The 15,521-nt window shown below is 37.5% G+C and overlaps 1 protein-coding gene and 1 long non-coding RNA gene across 2 annotated transcripts; both read left to right on the forward strand.

Annotated features, from left to right (window-relative positions):
• The first annotated feature begins 2,143 nt into the window (after positions 1–2,143).
• Positions 2,144–3,000, forward strand: LOC140592517 (uncharacterized). Its single transcript, XR_011992830.1, has 3 exons — positions 2,144–2,360; positions 2,525–2,580; positions 2,818–3,000. It is a non-coding gene; the product is annotated as an uncharacterized lncRNA (long non-coding RNA).
• Positions 3,001–13,002: 10,002 nt separating this feature from the next.
• On the forward strand, positions 13,003–15,128 carry LOC111845814 (hyaluronan synthase 1-like). The gene is made up of 4 exons (XM_023815494.2): positions 13,003–13,680; positions 13,811–14,036; positions 14,156–14,288; positions 14,453–15,128. Exons 1-4 carry the CDS (start codon positions 13,003–13,005, stop codon positions 15,126–15,128), a joined length of 1,713 nt encoding a protein of 570 aa, XP_023671262.2.
• Positions 15,129–15,521: the final 393 nt, after the last annotated feature.

The raw sequence follows: 15,521 nt of genomic DNA on the forward strand, positions 1-15,521 counted from the left end.
GCGCTACTTAGCATGACATCGACAGTGGACGCTGAATGCAGGTTATCAGGGATCCAGCGCAGCTAACATAAAAGATTGAAAAAATTTTCCCCTCCTTGACTAGACGACTGAGAAAATTATTGCAAGCCAGCTACTAAATCACTTAATGTTCTGCACGTTACATTCGCTCCACGTAACTCTACAAACATATTGTCACGTTACAGCTTGCAGGCGAACGGGAAAGCAGGGAAAAGGAACAGGTGTTGTGCCAAAAAGTGACTGTCTGCCAGAAACTGATTACGATCCGCGGGAGCGCGCACAGCCTATTCAGGATGCATCGCAGTTTCTGTGCGACTAAGGCGGGTAATTTTGATATCAAATCGTCTTGAAGTGCAAAAAGTATACAGTACATGTATCCCCGAGATAACAGCGAAGGTATGTCTTTGTCAGATTTAAGGGTTTGGTGAATTTTTAAATAAATAATTGCAATAAGAGTCAAAGGAAGCCATTGTCATGTAAAACGCTTTAAAGCAGTCCTCGGTCGTAACTGCGTTGTAAAACTGTAACCTTACGTCATGAAACCATGGAAGTTCAAATGCGACACATTAATGTAGATATATGTTTATAAATGTTCCTACGTCTAAATTAGTTTCCAACCGATGTGGATTACTTATTAAATAAATACAATTCTTCATCTTGCAGTCATATTAAAGTGTCAGTGGATTTTTCCTGCTCTGTGCTGCAGTATCAACTATCCAGTCCTTTTTACCACTTTAAACACCTGTATAGGAGCAGTATAACCAGTACAATGTAGTTTACCCATTGCCAAAAAGTGATTAAAGTCAAAACCTTTTTACTGAATGGTTCTTTCTGCCTGACTTTAATAGTTTTATACTCTTCTGGGTTATATTTACAGGATTAGTAAACATCTAATTCAATTTAACTTTAACTTTTTCTATTTATTTATTTATTTATTTTATATAAACAGTAGTGTTGCTTTTCAGACTGTCCAAATTAATCTGAAAAGGAATGTTTGACTACATTAGACTATGTACAATCATTCACATGTCATAATTATGGTATATGATATTTTGAAATGGCATTTTTAGTCCAGGGTTTACAGTATTGGTCAAAAATTGTATTAATGCATTTATGTGGCACACAAACAGGTCCTACATAATGATGTAATTAATTGCAACTCTAATGTGTGTAGGTCATTATACCAGGAGAGAGGAGAAGCCTTTTTTTAGACCCATTGGGGGAAACTAAGGCAAAAATAAAACACTGTGAGGACATCACACGGTAAATATCATTTTATCTCCAATTTTTTTATAGAAGGATAACACATCTACCAGAACATCATCTTTGTGTGTAACATCTTTGTTTTACAGAAAAAGATAAATAAATATTTATTTTGACTTCAATTCAGTGATCAGTATAGAACTCTACCTGTGTACCATCTGTATTTCAGTTCATTTATGAGGCAAAGAGGGCTTACTCCATCGAGATGGGCATGTGATACACTGCCTCACCCACTTCAACAGGATGCCTCTTCCTGTGGGGCCTTTGTATTGAAGGTATGTATGACAGCAAAATGAAGAAGAAGAATTGGATTTTAATGCAAGAAACAATTGAGTCACCCGGGTGCATGTTGAGAATGAGGAGCATGACAAAGGACACATTCTATACCCCAAAATGACACAGTATAAGTTAAAGGTCATTTCAGGCCTCACATCACAGAGACAGTTTCTTCTAGTAGCCTCCATAGCAAGGACTGAGGTCCAACAATGACACATACACCACACATACTACTACTACTGCAACATATGAATTCATCTGCTCTTTTTTACATTGCAAATCTCAGGGCATGCCTCTGTACTGTCTATATTTATGACTGTTCTCTTTATGACTTAGTGTGTTTTGTAATCTCCATTTGTTTATCACTACTATTACTAATAACTGACCAACACACATTTCTTGTATTCCAAACATGCTTTGCAAACAAACAATTTCTGAGGAAGATTCTGATGTAAAGTCACTTTTAAAAGATTTTGACCATTTGTGTAATTATTAAAGGCACAGTTAAAATGCTCTAATAAGGGCAACCCTTATGGGTTACTTGGCACTCATTAAAGCTTTGTTACGTTAAGGTAACAAAAAAAAGACTAATACTTTTTCTGCAACAGGTAAAAGATGTTTCAACCACTATTGTTACCAGCTAGTGGGCCACATACAATAATTCTAACTTGTTTAAAAATGTATCATTTATTCACAGTTTGCTGAGTGCATCTTACTTGGTTGTTCAGTGTCATTTGACAATTCATCCTTAAGCATGAATGCCTCAAGAGAGCAGATTGCTGTATGTCTTCTTCAGAATACAGGTTAGACTTCTTATTAGGATTTTTTACCATAATTATTTGTGAAGCGGCTGGAGGCAAATGCATGTTACTGTGTTCACTCTACTCTACAATTCAAAAATGTATTTGTCATGTAAAAATTGCTGATCATTGTGAACTTGACGATGTTATGCACTTTTTTTTCCTAGATGACCTGACTGACCTGTGTCATTTCTGTGGGGAGCAGGCTGGTGACACTAATTGGGTAAGTGGTTATGTTTAACATGGTCCATCTCCAAAAATATGTGGCTTTAAGACACTTAAAATTTGAGTTTTCACTTAAAAGTATGGCTTTTCAAGAAACAATAAAATCTTGTGAAATTACACAGTAAATGTAAATTAGTTTGAAAACATCCAGGTGTTAAGTTGAGTGATTATGAACAATTTTGAATACTGCCGCGTGACTATGGCAATATTTTTCTCTTTTATTTTGTCTATACAGATTGGCTGTAACATTTGTCCAAGATGGTACTACAGGGGCTGTGTCAACAAACCTAGAAAAAAGCAGTATTTGTGAGGCCTGCCAGTAAAATCTATTCTTCACCCTGGTGTCTTGTACATATATTAGTTCTTTTTGCATGTATATAGTTTTTAATATTTTGGTCTTACAAGCATCTGTTTTTATTTTAGCACTAAGTATTGAAAAATAAACACGTTGAAAGTAATACAAAGTTCTGTTTTGATTTGTATTTTTTTGCTTCTGTTTTTTGGGGAAACATTAAGAAATCCCTATGTCCAACCACATTTATCGAAGATAAGAACACTCCTAAACTTAAGAAATCTAATCCTGTAAATACAACCCAGAGGAGTGTAAAAAAAAAAAAATCAGACAGAAAGAGCCATTCAGTAAAGAGATATTGAATGTAATCACTTTTTGGCAATGGGTGAACTGCATGATACTGGTCCTATAGAGGTGTTTAAAGTGGTAAAAATGGGTGAGATGTTTACTAATCCTGTAAATACAACCCAGAAGAGTATAAAACAATTAAAGTCAGGCAGAAAGAAAAATTCAGTAAAAAGGTTTTGACTTTGATCACTTTTTGGCAATGGGTAAACTACATTGTACTGGTTATACTGCTCCTATACAGGTGTTTAAAGTGGTAAAAAGGACTGGATAGTTGATACTGCAGCACAGAGCAGGAAAAATCCACTGACTCTTTAATATGACTGCAAGATGAAGAATTGTATTTATTTAATAAGTAATCCACATCGGTTGTGTAGTGAAACTAATTTAGACGTAGGAACATTTATAAACATATATCTAGGCTACATTAATGTGTCGCATTTGAACTTCCATGGTTTCATGACGTAAGGTTACAGTTTTACAACGCAGTTACGACCGAGGACTGCTTTTAAGCGTTTTACATGACAATGGCTTCCTTTGACTCTTATTGCAATTATTTATTTAAAAATTCACCAAACCCTTACATCTGACAAAGACATGGTTTCGCACCGCAGTGAAGTTGGTTTTATGTTCGATATTCACCACATTTACTGACATCTAAACTGCAATATCTTCGGGGTCATGACGGCAATTCTTTTCAGATTAGGCTCCACATGTGAGGTTAAACGAGGGCAATATTTCACACTTTAAGTTAGCTCAACATTCTCCAGCAATATGAATTAAGAATACAAAGCAAGATGGGAATATCGTTCTGCTCGCACAAAACTGCCGGAAAATTTAGGGACCGTCTTGAAAGTGCAATGCCAATCAGCATAACACCACGTAAATTATAATACCTCTTTCATTTTTAAGCCAATCAACATCAAACCAAATTCACTGTGTTCCTATGGCCCTACCTCATCTTTCACACCCTAAGAGGAAATTTTCACACCCATCTATTTTCCAGAACACCAGCCCTATGTGTCCTAAAAACGTGTATCAATATTGCAGTTGGATAAATTGTAATAACTTTATCATTTTTGAACCAATCAACATCAAACCAAATTCTGTGTGTTCCTCTGGCCCTCTCTCATCTTTCACACCCTTTCAGGAAGTTTTCACACCCATCTGTTTTCCAGAACACCAGCCCTATGTGTCCTATAGCCGTTTACCATTATTGCAGTTGGATAAATTGTAATAACTTTTGAATTCTTAAACCAATCAACATCAAACCAGGTTTAATGAGTTCCTCTGCCCCTCCCTCATCTTTCACACCCTTTCAGGAAAGTTTCACACTCAACTATTTTGCTGAACAACATTTGTATGTGTCCATATAACTGTATGAATATTCATTTACTCATTCAGTTTTACTTTCCTTGGAAATAAAGAATAAGCAATATTTTCTGTAGTTATTTAATACAAAACACCCATTTTTCATAATGTCATCAACAGTTGACATCAAACTAAGGGGTGTAGTATGACCATGATAACATTCCAAAAGCCTTTAGTGATTTTGGTGGCTCTTCACTCTGACATTATCCGTTGTCGATTTGCACTTTGTAGACGGTCCCTAAGATCTCCTTAGCGTACTGCTCATAGGGAGCAATGTTATCCGTATTTCTGTAAATACATATTGTTTGGACAAAAATCCGGTTGTAGCTCATTGTCTACCTTACCACTGTTAAATAGACCCGTATACTATGTTGTAAGAACGTTTTGTTTAAGATTTATTGAGCCGCGAAGTTCGAATCTGCCGATGTCTTTCCAACTTTACCGAAGTAGGGTCATATACCGCGGTTACACGCAGCCTTCGTGAAGTGAAACAGTGATAAAGGTCTTATAAATGTGCAAAAGCAGTTTAATATTTCTGTTGCACATTTAGATTCACGGAACTACATCTTTCCCCTCTTCGAATCGAAGTAAAGAGCGGTGCGCGCTCCCGACAGGGGGTGCATTTCACTGCAGGGGTGCAGAATTCGGCACAACACCTGTTTAATTTTTTTTCTGTATTGCATATCGCTTTGGTCCGTGTGACCAAAATTGCATCCGTCACGATTTAAGGCAGCTCAGTTCTTAACTTGTTCAGGACCCAAAATCCGCAATGGCAGAATATAAACAGTTACTGAAATAGTTGCTTCAGATAATCTGAGTAAATTTTGCTCTTTATGGTCTTTCTCTCCGACTCCTTTGCTATGAACAATAAAAGAAATTGTAAGAACTGAAATGCTGAGAATGTCTTGCATTGGACGTTCATGGCGATGTGCGCACGCGCAATAATCACATCGCATATGTCGGCACTGCTTTGTGCCTTTGACACAATTCGGGGCAACACCACCAGCCATGAACGTCATTAGGTTATTTTAAGCATAGCCCCGAGTATTTTACCCACATTGCCATTCTTCCTTAAAAAAGGAAAAAAAAAAAAAAAAGGTCAAGCCCCAGGTAAACTTCACTTGGCCCCTCTCTTGATTTTTTTTCCATAGCTAGAAACACCCCTTCCACCAGCTCATTTGACACGCTATATTGGTATGCAATACCGTATACGTCCTATTTGGGTAGTTTATTTCGGGGGAATCTTTGTTTTGCGTCTTAGGAATTTGTCAAATGCTCCCTCCGTCACCCGAAGAAGCGGTTTTCAGCTGATGACTAAATACAGCCACTGCTCCCCGTGAGGGTATAAAACCTCCTGTAGTACTTCTTGCTAACAGTTAATCAAGAAGGAACTCATCGTCAATCTCATCATTGCCTGCGCACTCTTCTGTAAAGGTACAGTATTGAATCAAGACTATGAGCTGTGGTTTCGTAGGACTTTACTATGTTCTACTTAAAATTTAATTTAAAAACTAAAATTGTTCCTGCTTCGGAGCTCCAAAATTCTGAACAATAGTAAATTACCACTTTCTCGTTGTCACCGATTGATCGTTTTGGTACCACTTTACAATAAGGCTCCCTTTTACCACTTGTAAATGGTAGTAACTCATTAATAAAAAGAAAACTGTTTTATAACTTTTAAATTTAAAATTGTGTATTAATAATTTACAAAGTGTTACAACCTAATTAATAACGAGATTATAAACCATTCATAAGCTCTTTGAATGGGTAGTCTTATTGTAAAGTGGCACCATCATTTTCTTTAGCAAAAACTGATGCTCATTCACAATACTTAAGACACTTATCAAAAACTGTTAATTATTTAACAGATACTTATTCACCTGGAAAACACCAGGTTCAACACCAGGCCAGGTTCAACATTGCAAGGCTCTACATTACAGTAGCCTATGTAAAGTTTACTGGCAAGAGAGAGCACTCGCATACACATGTAACTTCTTCAGATCTCAAGATACAGTACAATAGCAAACAAAAAAGTCACACATCACTGTATAACACAAAAACAACAACAGCAGCAAAATAAAATCACGTACTGTGGGAACGAAAAAAAAACAACAATGCCTTATCACTGCAATTTAATGAGTATATTTTGTAATCATTTTTAAAGCTTGGTTAATTGTTTCGCGTGTAGTGGCTAACACGATCAGTGGCGTCTCTGGTATATCAATATTCCAAGTATTTGTTAACTGAAGCCTAATGCAAAACACTTGATCAATTAAATCTAAAGCACGCTTTATTGCAACAGGGTCGGGTGTAAGCGGACATGGAGACAGAGATATGAGTGGCTTTATCAATAGCAGCATTTGAGATCACAGAACTGGTATATTGCCCTGTTGTACCGTATCGATATGGAGTTCTATTTGTGCTCAATATATGTCAAGATGCGCACTTTCCAGTTCGATTTAACATGTAACAAAACATTTGTCTGTGTCTATTCAACTTTGAACTGAACTTCAGCCGTGACAATATTGTAGTCTCTGAAGGTCTAGGGGTGTCCAGGTGTTTGTTATAGGGAAGTCCTCCTCGCCGTTTTCAGCCAATCCCTGGGGTGTTTCAGAGATACCGGGAATGGGGGTACCTGGGGAAAGAGGTGTCGGTCTCCTCACGACCCTACTGTATATATATACACTGGGGAACACCTGGGGTGTGGTGCAGGTAGGAGACAGGTCAGCGAGCAGTTAAATGACAGGGTTAGTGTTCTTCGTTCTGCTTCGTGTATGGCCGGACCCCACGCCAAACATGAAAGTCCATTAAGGTTCTCTCTTTATGGCACGCCTGTCGCGTGTTCATTACAATACCATTTAGAGAATGAGATTCTATATGCTGATTGTATATGTTGACTGCGTCGTTATGCATGTCATCCTGATGTGTTGTGTGACTGTTGTTATGAAGGTCGTCTTGATGTGTTATTTGTCTGTGCTGTTATTGTAGTCCTGCTGCATCATTCTCCCTGTTGTGTTTTGTTCTGCATATCGTCTTGTAACATTGTCAAATACACCAATCATTGTCCAATACGCTTTCGTTTTTCATAGGTATTCAGCGTTCTGTACCATGGTAAAGTTAGGCTTATATCTGATATTCAATTTTCTGGATTTAATATTTTTTAACAGAGACATGGTATGCAGTTCCCAGAATTTTGATGATCAGTACACAAACATCGATGCCCACCGATTACTTTTTGCGGTTCGAGCCATTTCGCAGTTTGAGCAAAATCTTGTTAATAACTAAGAAAAGTATAATTAAAAAGTACAATAATTAATTACTTTTACAGACACAGATAAACCAAAAATCCAAGGAGTTTGCATTTTCCCCTAGAATCCGCTGATCAATGCACACTTCACTAGATGTACTTATCTTTAGGTTTAAAGTTACTAACCCATTGCTGTATGGTCCCATTGCACGCTACGTACACTGTAAAAAAATCTGTTAAATTTACGGTAAATTACTGGCAGCAGTATGGAGTCAGAATAGTGCCATATGTACTTGTATGTGTACTTTCCAATTTGCACCCGTAAAAAGAAATTTGCTCGCACTGAACACAATTTTCATTCGCAAAAAAAAATATTTTGCAAATACACGTCAATATTTTTTGTAAATGCGAAACCAAACATCTTCATAAAAATATTTTTTACAAATAGAATGGTTTTCAAGTTCAAAACCTGTATTGCAAATCCAAGTCCTCTTGCAAATACCAACCTGCGAGTGCAAATTTACACTTGCGCACATAAATAATTTTGGCACTAACTTGCCTAGCGCTTTGCAGATATATATTTGCTCGCGTAGCCACCAATCAAATTAATTCATATTCTAGCCAATCATAAAGCTGCAGGTAAGGTAACAACCAATCCTGGCCTTCCAGTAAAAAAACATGCTGAAGATGAAGGTCTTTATACCAGAACTTTATACGGGAAGATAGTAGTCAGAATTTTGAATAAATCCAACGATTTGATATAAATTGTACTGACGTACATAATAAATTAGCTACGCTAGCTGTAATGATATGATAACGCCTTATCAATCTATGATGCAATTCTGTCATGACCTGCTCTTTCGATCCTCCTGTGTGCCACGCCCCCCTCGTTGCCTCGTGTTAATTCCCGATAGTAATCACAAATTGCCTGTTCTGTTTGGCCTATCGTGTGTATTTAGTCCGCGTCTGAGTCAGTATTCTCCAGATCAGTCATTGATGTCTGCCGTATTGTCCTGTCCGCTCCAAATAAACCCCGTTTCTACCTGTAATCACGGCTTGACTCGCCTGCTTCCCAGCTTGCCCGCACGCGACGCAACAAATTCTATTTTTAGCTGGGTATTTCAGCTGACATTTTTTTAAAATTAGCAATAAACTTTTTTGAATGCTTATAGGTTACTTGTTAAATAAGTGTTTCATACCAATTGAGTCTATTAAGACCGTGAATATGTTTTGTTTTTTAGTGTCTTACAACGTACGTAGCTAATCTAATAATAATAATAATAATGAATAGATATGTTGTTAAAAGGAGTGCTGTAGTATTTTATTCTAAGTTCTAATTAAGTTACATGAACATATGAAACAAGTAATTCATGATACAGTAATTATCCAGTAGTACGGTTATGGTATGCAGGACACCAGTGGTTTTATGATTGGCTAGAAAATGAATGAATTTGATTGGTGGCTATGCGAGCAAATATTTATCTTCAAAGCGCTAGGCAAGTTAGTGCCAAAATTATTTATGTGCGCAAGTGTGAATTTGCACTCGCAGGTTGGTATTTGCAAGATATGGAAGCCCATTTCCGCCAGTAAAAGAAAAAAAAAATGAAATAGAAAGTCGAAATAACGAGATACAAAGTCATAATTACGAGATACAAAGTCATAATTACGAGATAAAAAGTCGAAATTATGAGATACAAAGTCATAATTACGAGATACAAAGTCATAATTACGAGATAAAAAGTCGAAATTACGAGATACAAAGTCATAATTACGAGATAAAAAGCCGAAATTATGAGATACAAAGTCATAATTACGAGATAAAAAGCCGAAATTATGAGATACAAAGTCATAATTACGAGATACAAAGTCATAATTACGAGATACAAAGTCATAATTACGAGATAAAAAGCCGAAATTATGAGATACAAAGTCATAATTACGAGATACAAAGTCATAATTACGAGATACAAAGTCATAATTACGAGATAAAAAGCCGAAATTATGAGATACAAAGTCATAATTACGAGATAAAAAGCCGAAATTATGAGATTAAAAAATCGAAATTATGAGATGCAAAGTCATAATTACGAGATAAAAAGCCGAAATTATGAGATACAAAGTCATAATTACGAGATAAAAAGCCGAAATTATGAGATACAAAGTCATAATTACGAGATAAAAAGCCGAAATTATGAGATAAAAAAATCGAAATTATGAGATGCAAAGTCATAATTACGAGATAGAAAGTCATAATTACGAGATTGACGCCAATGAGGCGAAGACAGCTCTTCAGCTGGACTGGAGCGCATGCGTACTTCCTATCTCGTAATTATGACTTTGTATCTCATAATTTCGGCTTTTTATCTCGTAATTATGACTTCCTATCTCGTAATTTCGATTTTTAATCTCGTAATTACGACTTTACATCTCGTTATTTCGACTTTCTATTTCATTTTTTTTTCTTTTACTGGCGGAAATGGGCTTCCATAGCAAGAGGACTTGGATTTGCAATACAGGTTTTGTACTTGAAAACCATTCTATCTTTGTAAAAAATATTTTTTATTAAGATGTTTGGTTTCCCAATTACAAAAAATATTGACGTGTATTTGCAAAATATTTTCAGTGCGAGCAAATTTCTTTTTACGGGTGCAAATTAAAGTACACATACAAGTACATATGGCACTATTCTGACTCCATACAGCTGTGGTTGCCAGAATTTCACCGTAAAAAATACAGTAGTACCGTTTAATGTAATCCGGTACATATTATTATTCTGTATAAAACTGTTTAGTATTTTTCCAAACATTTTCAGATTAAAATATGTTTTTTTTATGTAAAACTAACAGTTTAAAAACGTAAAAACTACAAATGGTAACTGTAAAATGTACAGGTATTGATTTTCTACTGTAATGTAGTATTCATTGATTCTGCCATGATACCACGTCAGAAATATAATCTGGTGAAACGTCTTTTATTCATAGACCTCAACAAGACTGTGAATCACACCCATCACCACACCACCCGTTTGTATAATAACATATAAGAACAGGCATTACTTTTAAGTGGAGGAACAGGGAGAGGGTCACTGTACGAACAATGGGAACTACACATGGTGGGTAACTTATACACAGTCAAACACACGGGGATAAGGCTTAAACTTAAGCAGGGCACCAGTGAAGAACACACAATGCATGGAACCTGGAACATTAACTACATGCATGACATAGACAGCGGCCATTGTCAGCACGGCAGTGCGGCATGCTGGGACACATGCAAATAAGCCAGACGGCGCTTTGCTCACCGACGCTACAGTATAAATTCTACTGTAAAATTTCAGGAGCACTGCTTAATGTATAACGGTATACCTTGTTTCCATAAACTGTAGAACTACATATTTAAAACTGTATTTTAAGACGTATTCTCATGTCATTATCATGTTACAGATTACACCAGTAACTGAAGAAAAAAAAATAATGTTACAACTAAAAATTGTATTAAATAAAGATAAATTTTATACTTACTGTCAGGGTGCGGGGCAAGCGAGCCGGAAAGCAGGGGAGAGGAGCCAGTAGGTAGGGCAAGACGAGGATTTAATCAGATGACAGGACTAACCAACCAGGAACAACGCATGACACTACAATGACGGATCTGGGGAAAACACTAGACTCAGACTAAATACAAAAGACTATCCAGAAATAACAAGACACAGGTGATCACAACCAGGAATTGACACGAGGTAATGAGGGGGCGTGGCACACACAAGGATCGTACAGAGCTGGGCGTGACACTTACAAATATTTTATATATTTTAAAAAGTGTTTTACCTGATTGATATTTACTGCATTTTGCCGTTATTTAATGTATTTTTCAGTATTATTTACATAATTGTATTAAATACAGAAATATTTTGTATTTACATTTACGGTTCTTTTTCTGTATTTGACACGGTATTTTACCTGATTGTTTTTTTACGGTATTTTTCTGTCACCATTTAAGGTATTTTTACCGTATTTTTTTACCGGCATTTTTTTACAGTGTATGTCACGCCAAATTGTCTTGGTGATATGTGGATTCAGGCAAACATTCAAAGATGAATTAAAATTCATTAATAAAGAAATCTGGAAAACCAAGAGGTGTGCAACATTTGCCATGAACCAATAAATTGCTAAACCAATTTCTCGTTACAGCTGAAGTTACCTATTTTCGTAGCTATTAACAAGACTTTGCGTAAATTGTGAAATGGCTCAAACTGCAAAAATAATCGGTGTGCATCATTGTCTATGTACTGGACACCAAAATTCTGTCATCAAGAACTGCATATCTTAAAAAATGTTAAAATTGGTGCTGGCTATTTACCTACCATGTAGAGAAAAGGAACGTGGTTTAACAGATTTTAAATCCGCTGATTTTTAATTCTGTCATTGTCCGACTTGTCTAGCTGACCGCATTAACAGCGGCAGTGACATGCTGCCATTTGACAAAATTTTTTTGGAAGACCAGTTGGAAAGTGTTGTATTTAAGTTAGCAGGCTATAGTTAGAATTTAAAAAAAAATAGCTTTTATATTTCCATTATATATTTGTTGGTGGTGTTGAGTGCTGTGTGCAATCCAATTTGTCCCTTGGGGACAATAAATCAAATCAAATCCAATCCAATCCAATCCAATTTAATATAATCTTTTTATACCATCCTCATGATTTTTTCCAATTTTACAGTTTATCTGTGTCACAACCATTGGGACGAAGGACTTGGGGGCAGGTGTGGTGGAGAAAGAAAAATGAGTTCTACAGAACGCAATAACCAAGGGCTGGAAAGGAACAGGATTGCAAGGGATCAAAATGGGAGGACTGGAACAAGGTAGGGCTCGTGCAACAGGAAGGTACAACATCAGTGATTGGACTGGGGAACAGAGGACTGGGAAGCATGTATATATAAGACAAATGAGGGAGCTAATGAGAGGCAACTGGGAGTGATTAACACGAGGGTAGGAATGAGAGGTAAGACAAACAGGAAGCAGGCGTGTCTTGTTAGGGTCACGCTAGGGAGGAGACAGGAGGGTCAGGTGGACGTGGTGGGCAGGATGTGACAGTCTGGTCATCTAACCATATACAAAGTCCTTTAACAGTTTATAATCTCTGACATTGTTCTGAATTCTTTAACAGGGAGATGCAAGTTAAACCTGCACTACAGAAAGCTGTCACGGTTTTCCGGATTGTGATCACCCACTTTTTTTCCATTCTGGTTCTGGCAGTGATGGTGTGGGCTTATGTCAAGGGATTCAAGCTGTCTAGTTCTTTGTTCAACATTGTCTCCTTTGGCTTCTATGGTCTCGTCCTCACCTTCCATATCTTCATCCAGAGTCTTTTTGCCTTTGTGGAGCACCGACGTATGAATGCACGGCATGAACCTTGTAGCTACAGGAAAACTATTGGCCTCACTATCTCCGCCTACCAGGAAGACCCTGCCTATCTGAGAGAGTGTCTTAATTCCATACGTGCTCTTGCATATCCACCTGAGCTCCTGAAGATCATCATGGTCGTGGATGGCAACACAGAAGATGACCGCTACATGATGGAAATGTTCAGGGAGGTGTTTGCTGATGAGAATCCTGCCTGCTATGTGTGGGACAACAATTATCACGCATGGGACCCCAACAAGCAGACCAACAGTTTGCCAGCAGGGGATGCTGGCATGGAAATTAGAGGGGAAGATCCTCAGAGAAACGTGGTGGAAGATTTGATCAATAGCAAAAGGTGTGTGTGTATAATGCAAAAGTGGGGCGGCAAGAGGGAAGTGATGTACACGGCCTTCAAAGCATTGGGGACATCAGTGGATTACGTCCAGGTAAGTGGAGGAGTATTAATCACTCAATCACAGCTTGTTTCTAAATGGCTACTATATTAACACCCTAGTACATATGCTAATCATCACTAACCATGTTGTTGACTAAAACCTTCTGTTTTATTCACCACAGGTGTGTGATTCAGACACCAAATTAGACCCTTTAGCCACAGTGGAACTGTGCAAGGTGTTGGAGAGCAATGAAAAATATGGAGCAGTTGGGGGTGATGTGATGATCCTCAATTTGAAAGACTCCTACATTAGCTTCATGAGCAGTCTCAGATACTGGATTGCCTTTAATGTTGAGAGATCCTGCCAGTCTTTCTTCAACTGTGTGTCCTGCATCAGCGGTCCACTAGGTGAGTGATTCACCCCTAATGGTTCATAGCTGAAGGGAATGTTAATATTTTTGTACAATATCATTCTAAATGTGCCTTCATCTGTTTTTTTTCTTTTCCCTTTCGCTATCTGGGGTCAGGTCTCTATCGAAATGACCTCCTTCAGAAGTTTCTGGAGTCCTGGTACAACCAGAAGTTCCTGGGCTCACATTGTACCTTTGGGGATGATCGACACCTCACAAATCGTATGCTGAGCCTGGGCTATGCCACAAAGTGAGTTCCTTTCAACGTGCATTGACCCACTATTGATTACCTTAGGAAAAGTCTGAAGCCTCATGTGGAGAATTAGGAATAAAAATGACATCTGGCACTCAAAAGAGAGATACTGTATCTGCTTCTGCCTCACGTTATCTTTTTAATTGGCCTCACTCTTTTAGGTACACGGCTCGATCCAAGTGTTACACAGAGACTCCAGCCCAATTTTTGCGATGGCTGAACCAGCAGACCAGATGGACCAAGTCTTACTTCCGTGAGTGGCTGTTTAATGCAATGTGGTGGCATAAACACAACCTATGGATGACCTATGAATCTATTGTGGCTGGAGTCTTTCCATTCTTTGTCACTGGGACTGTTATTAAGCTGTTTTGGACTGGGACCATTTGGAACATCGTCTGGGTCCTCTGCTGCATTCAGATCATTGGCCTAGTCAAAGCTGTCTATGCCTGTTTCCTCCGGAGGAGTGTAGTTATGATCTTCATGTCATTGTACTCTGTGCTGTACATGACCAGCCTTCTCCCTACTAAGTATTTTGCCATCCTCACTATGACCAAGAGCACCTGGGGCACCTCTGGCAGACGTAAGATAGTGGGCAATTATATCCCACTTATTCCTCTTTCATTGTGGGCGGTCATTTTGTTGAGCGGGCTCGGGTACAGCATATACCACGAGACCACCCGGAACTGGAAATCAGAGAAGAAGCAAATGGAGATCAAGTTCTTGATTTATGGATCTGCTGCCTATATCTGTTACTGGATCTTCATGATATTTTTGTATTTTGCCTGGATCCGAAAATTATTTCGAAGACGGTCACAGAGTTACAATGTAAGTGTTTAGGAAAGTGTTTACCAATTATGTGATATTATTTTATGATGTATTTTATACTATTTATTTTCAATTTGTAATTTATTAATTTTACCATGCACATTGTAATGTATGATAGTTGACAGTTTATGTATAGTAGCATTAACAGTTGAAAAGTGCTCTGTATTGATGGAAATTCCGGCTCTTTTTAGTGAGCCAGATCATTTGGCTCAGCTCAGAACTAAGAGCTGACTCTTTTGGCTCCCAAAGGCTCTTCATTTTGTACTACTTCTGGATTTTATAATTGAAATTTAGTAGTGTTCTGACCTATGACTGATATGTGTGCATGTATATCACTTAAATATATATTATATATGCAATTATATTAAACCTCATAATTTCAAGAATACCATTATTTAACATTGT

Source organism: Paramormyrops kingsleyae, chromosome 9 (assembly GCF_048594095.1).
Source record: "Paramormyrops kingsleyae isolate MSU_618 chromosome 9, PKINGS_0.4, whole genome shotgun sequence".
In the NCBI taxonomy this organism is placed as follows: domain Eukaryota; kingdom Metazoa; phylum Chordata; class Actinopteri; order Osteoglossiformes; family Mormyridae; genus Paramormyrops; species Paramormyrops kingsleyae.

Coding starts and splice junctions, on each gene's coding strand:
- LOC111845814 (XM_023815494.2), top strand. CDS start 13,003: ATGCAAGTTAAACCTGCACTACAGAAAGCTGTCACGGTTTTCCGGATT. Junction 13,681..13,810: donor CATCAGTGGATTACGTCCAG/GTAAGTGGAGGA, acceptor TATTCACCACAG/GTGTGTGATTCAGACACCAA. Junction 14,289..14,452: donor AGCCTGGGCTATGCCACAAA/GTGAGTTCCTTT, acceptor TCACTCTTTTAG/GTACACGGCTCGATCCAAGT.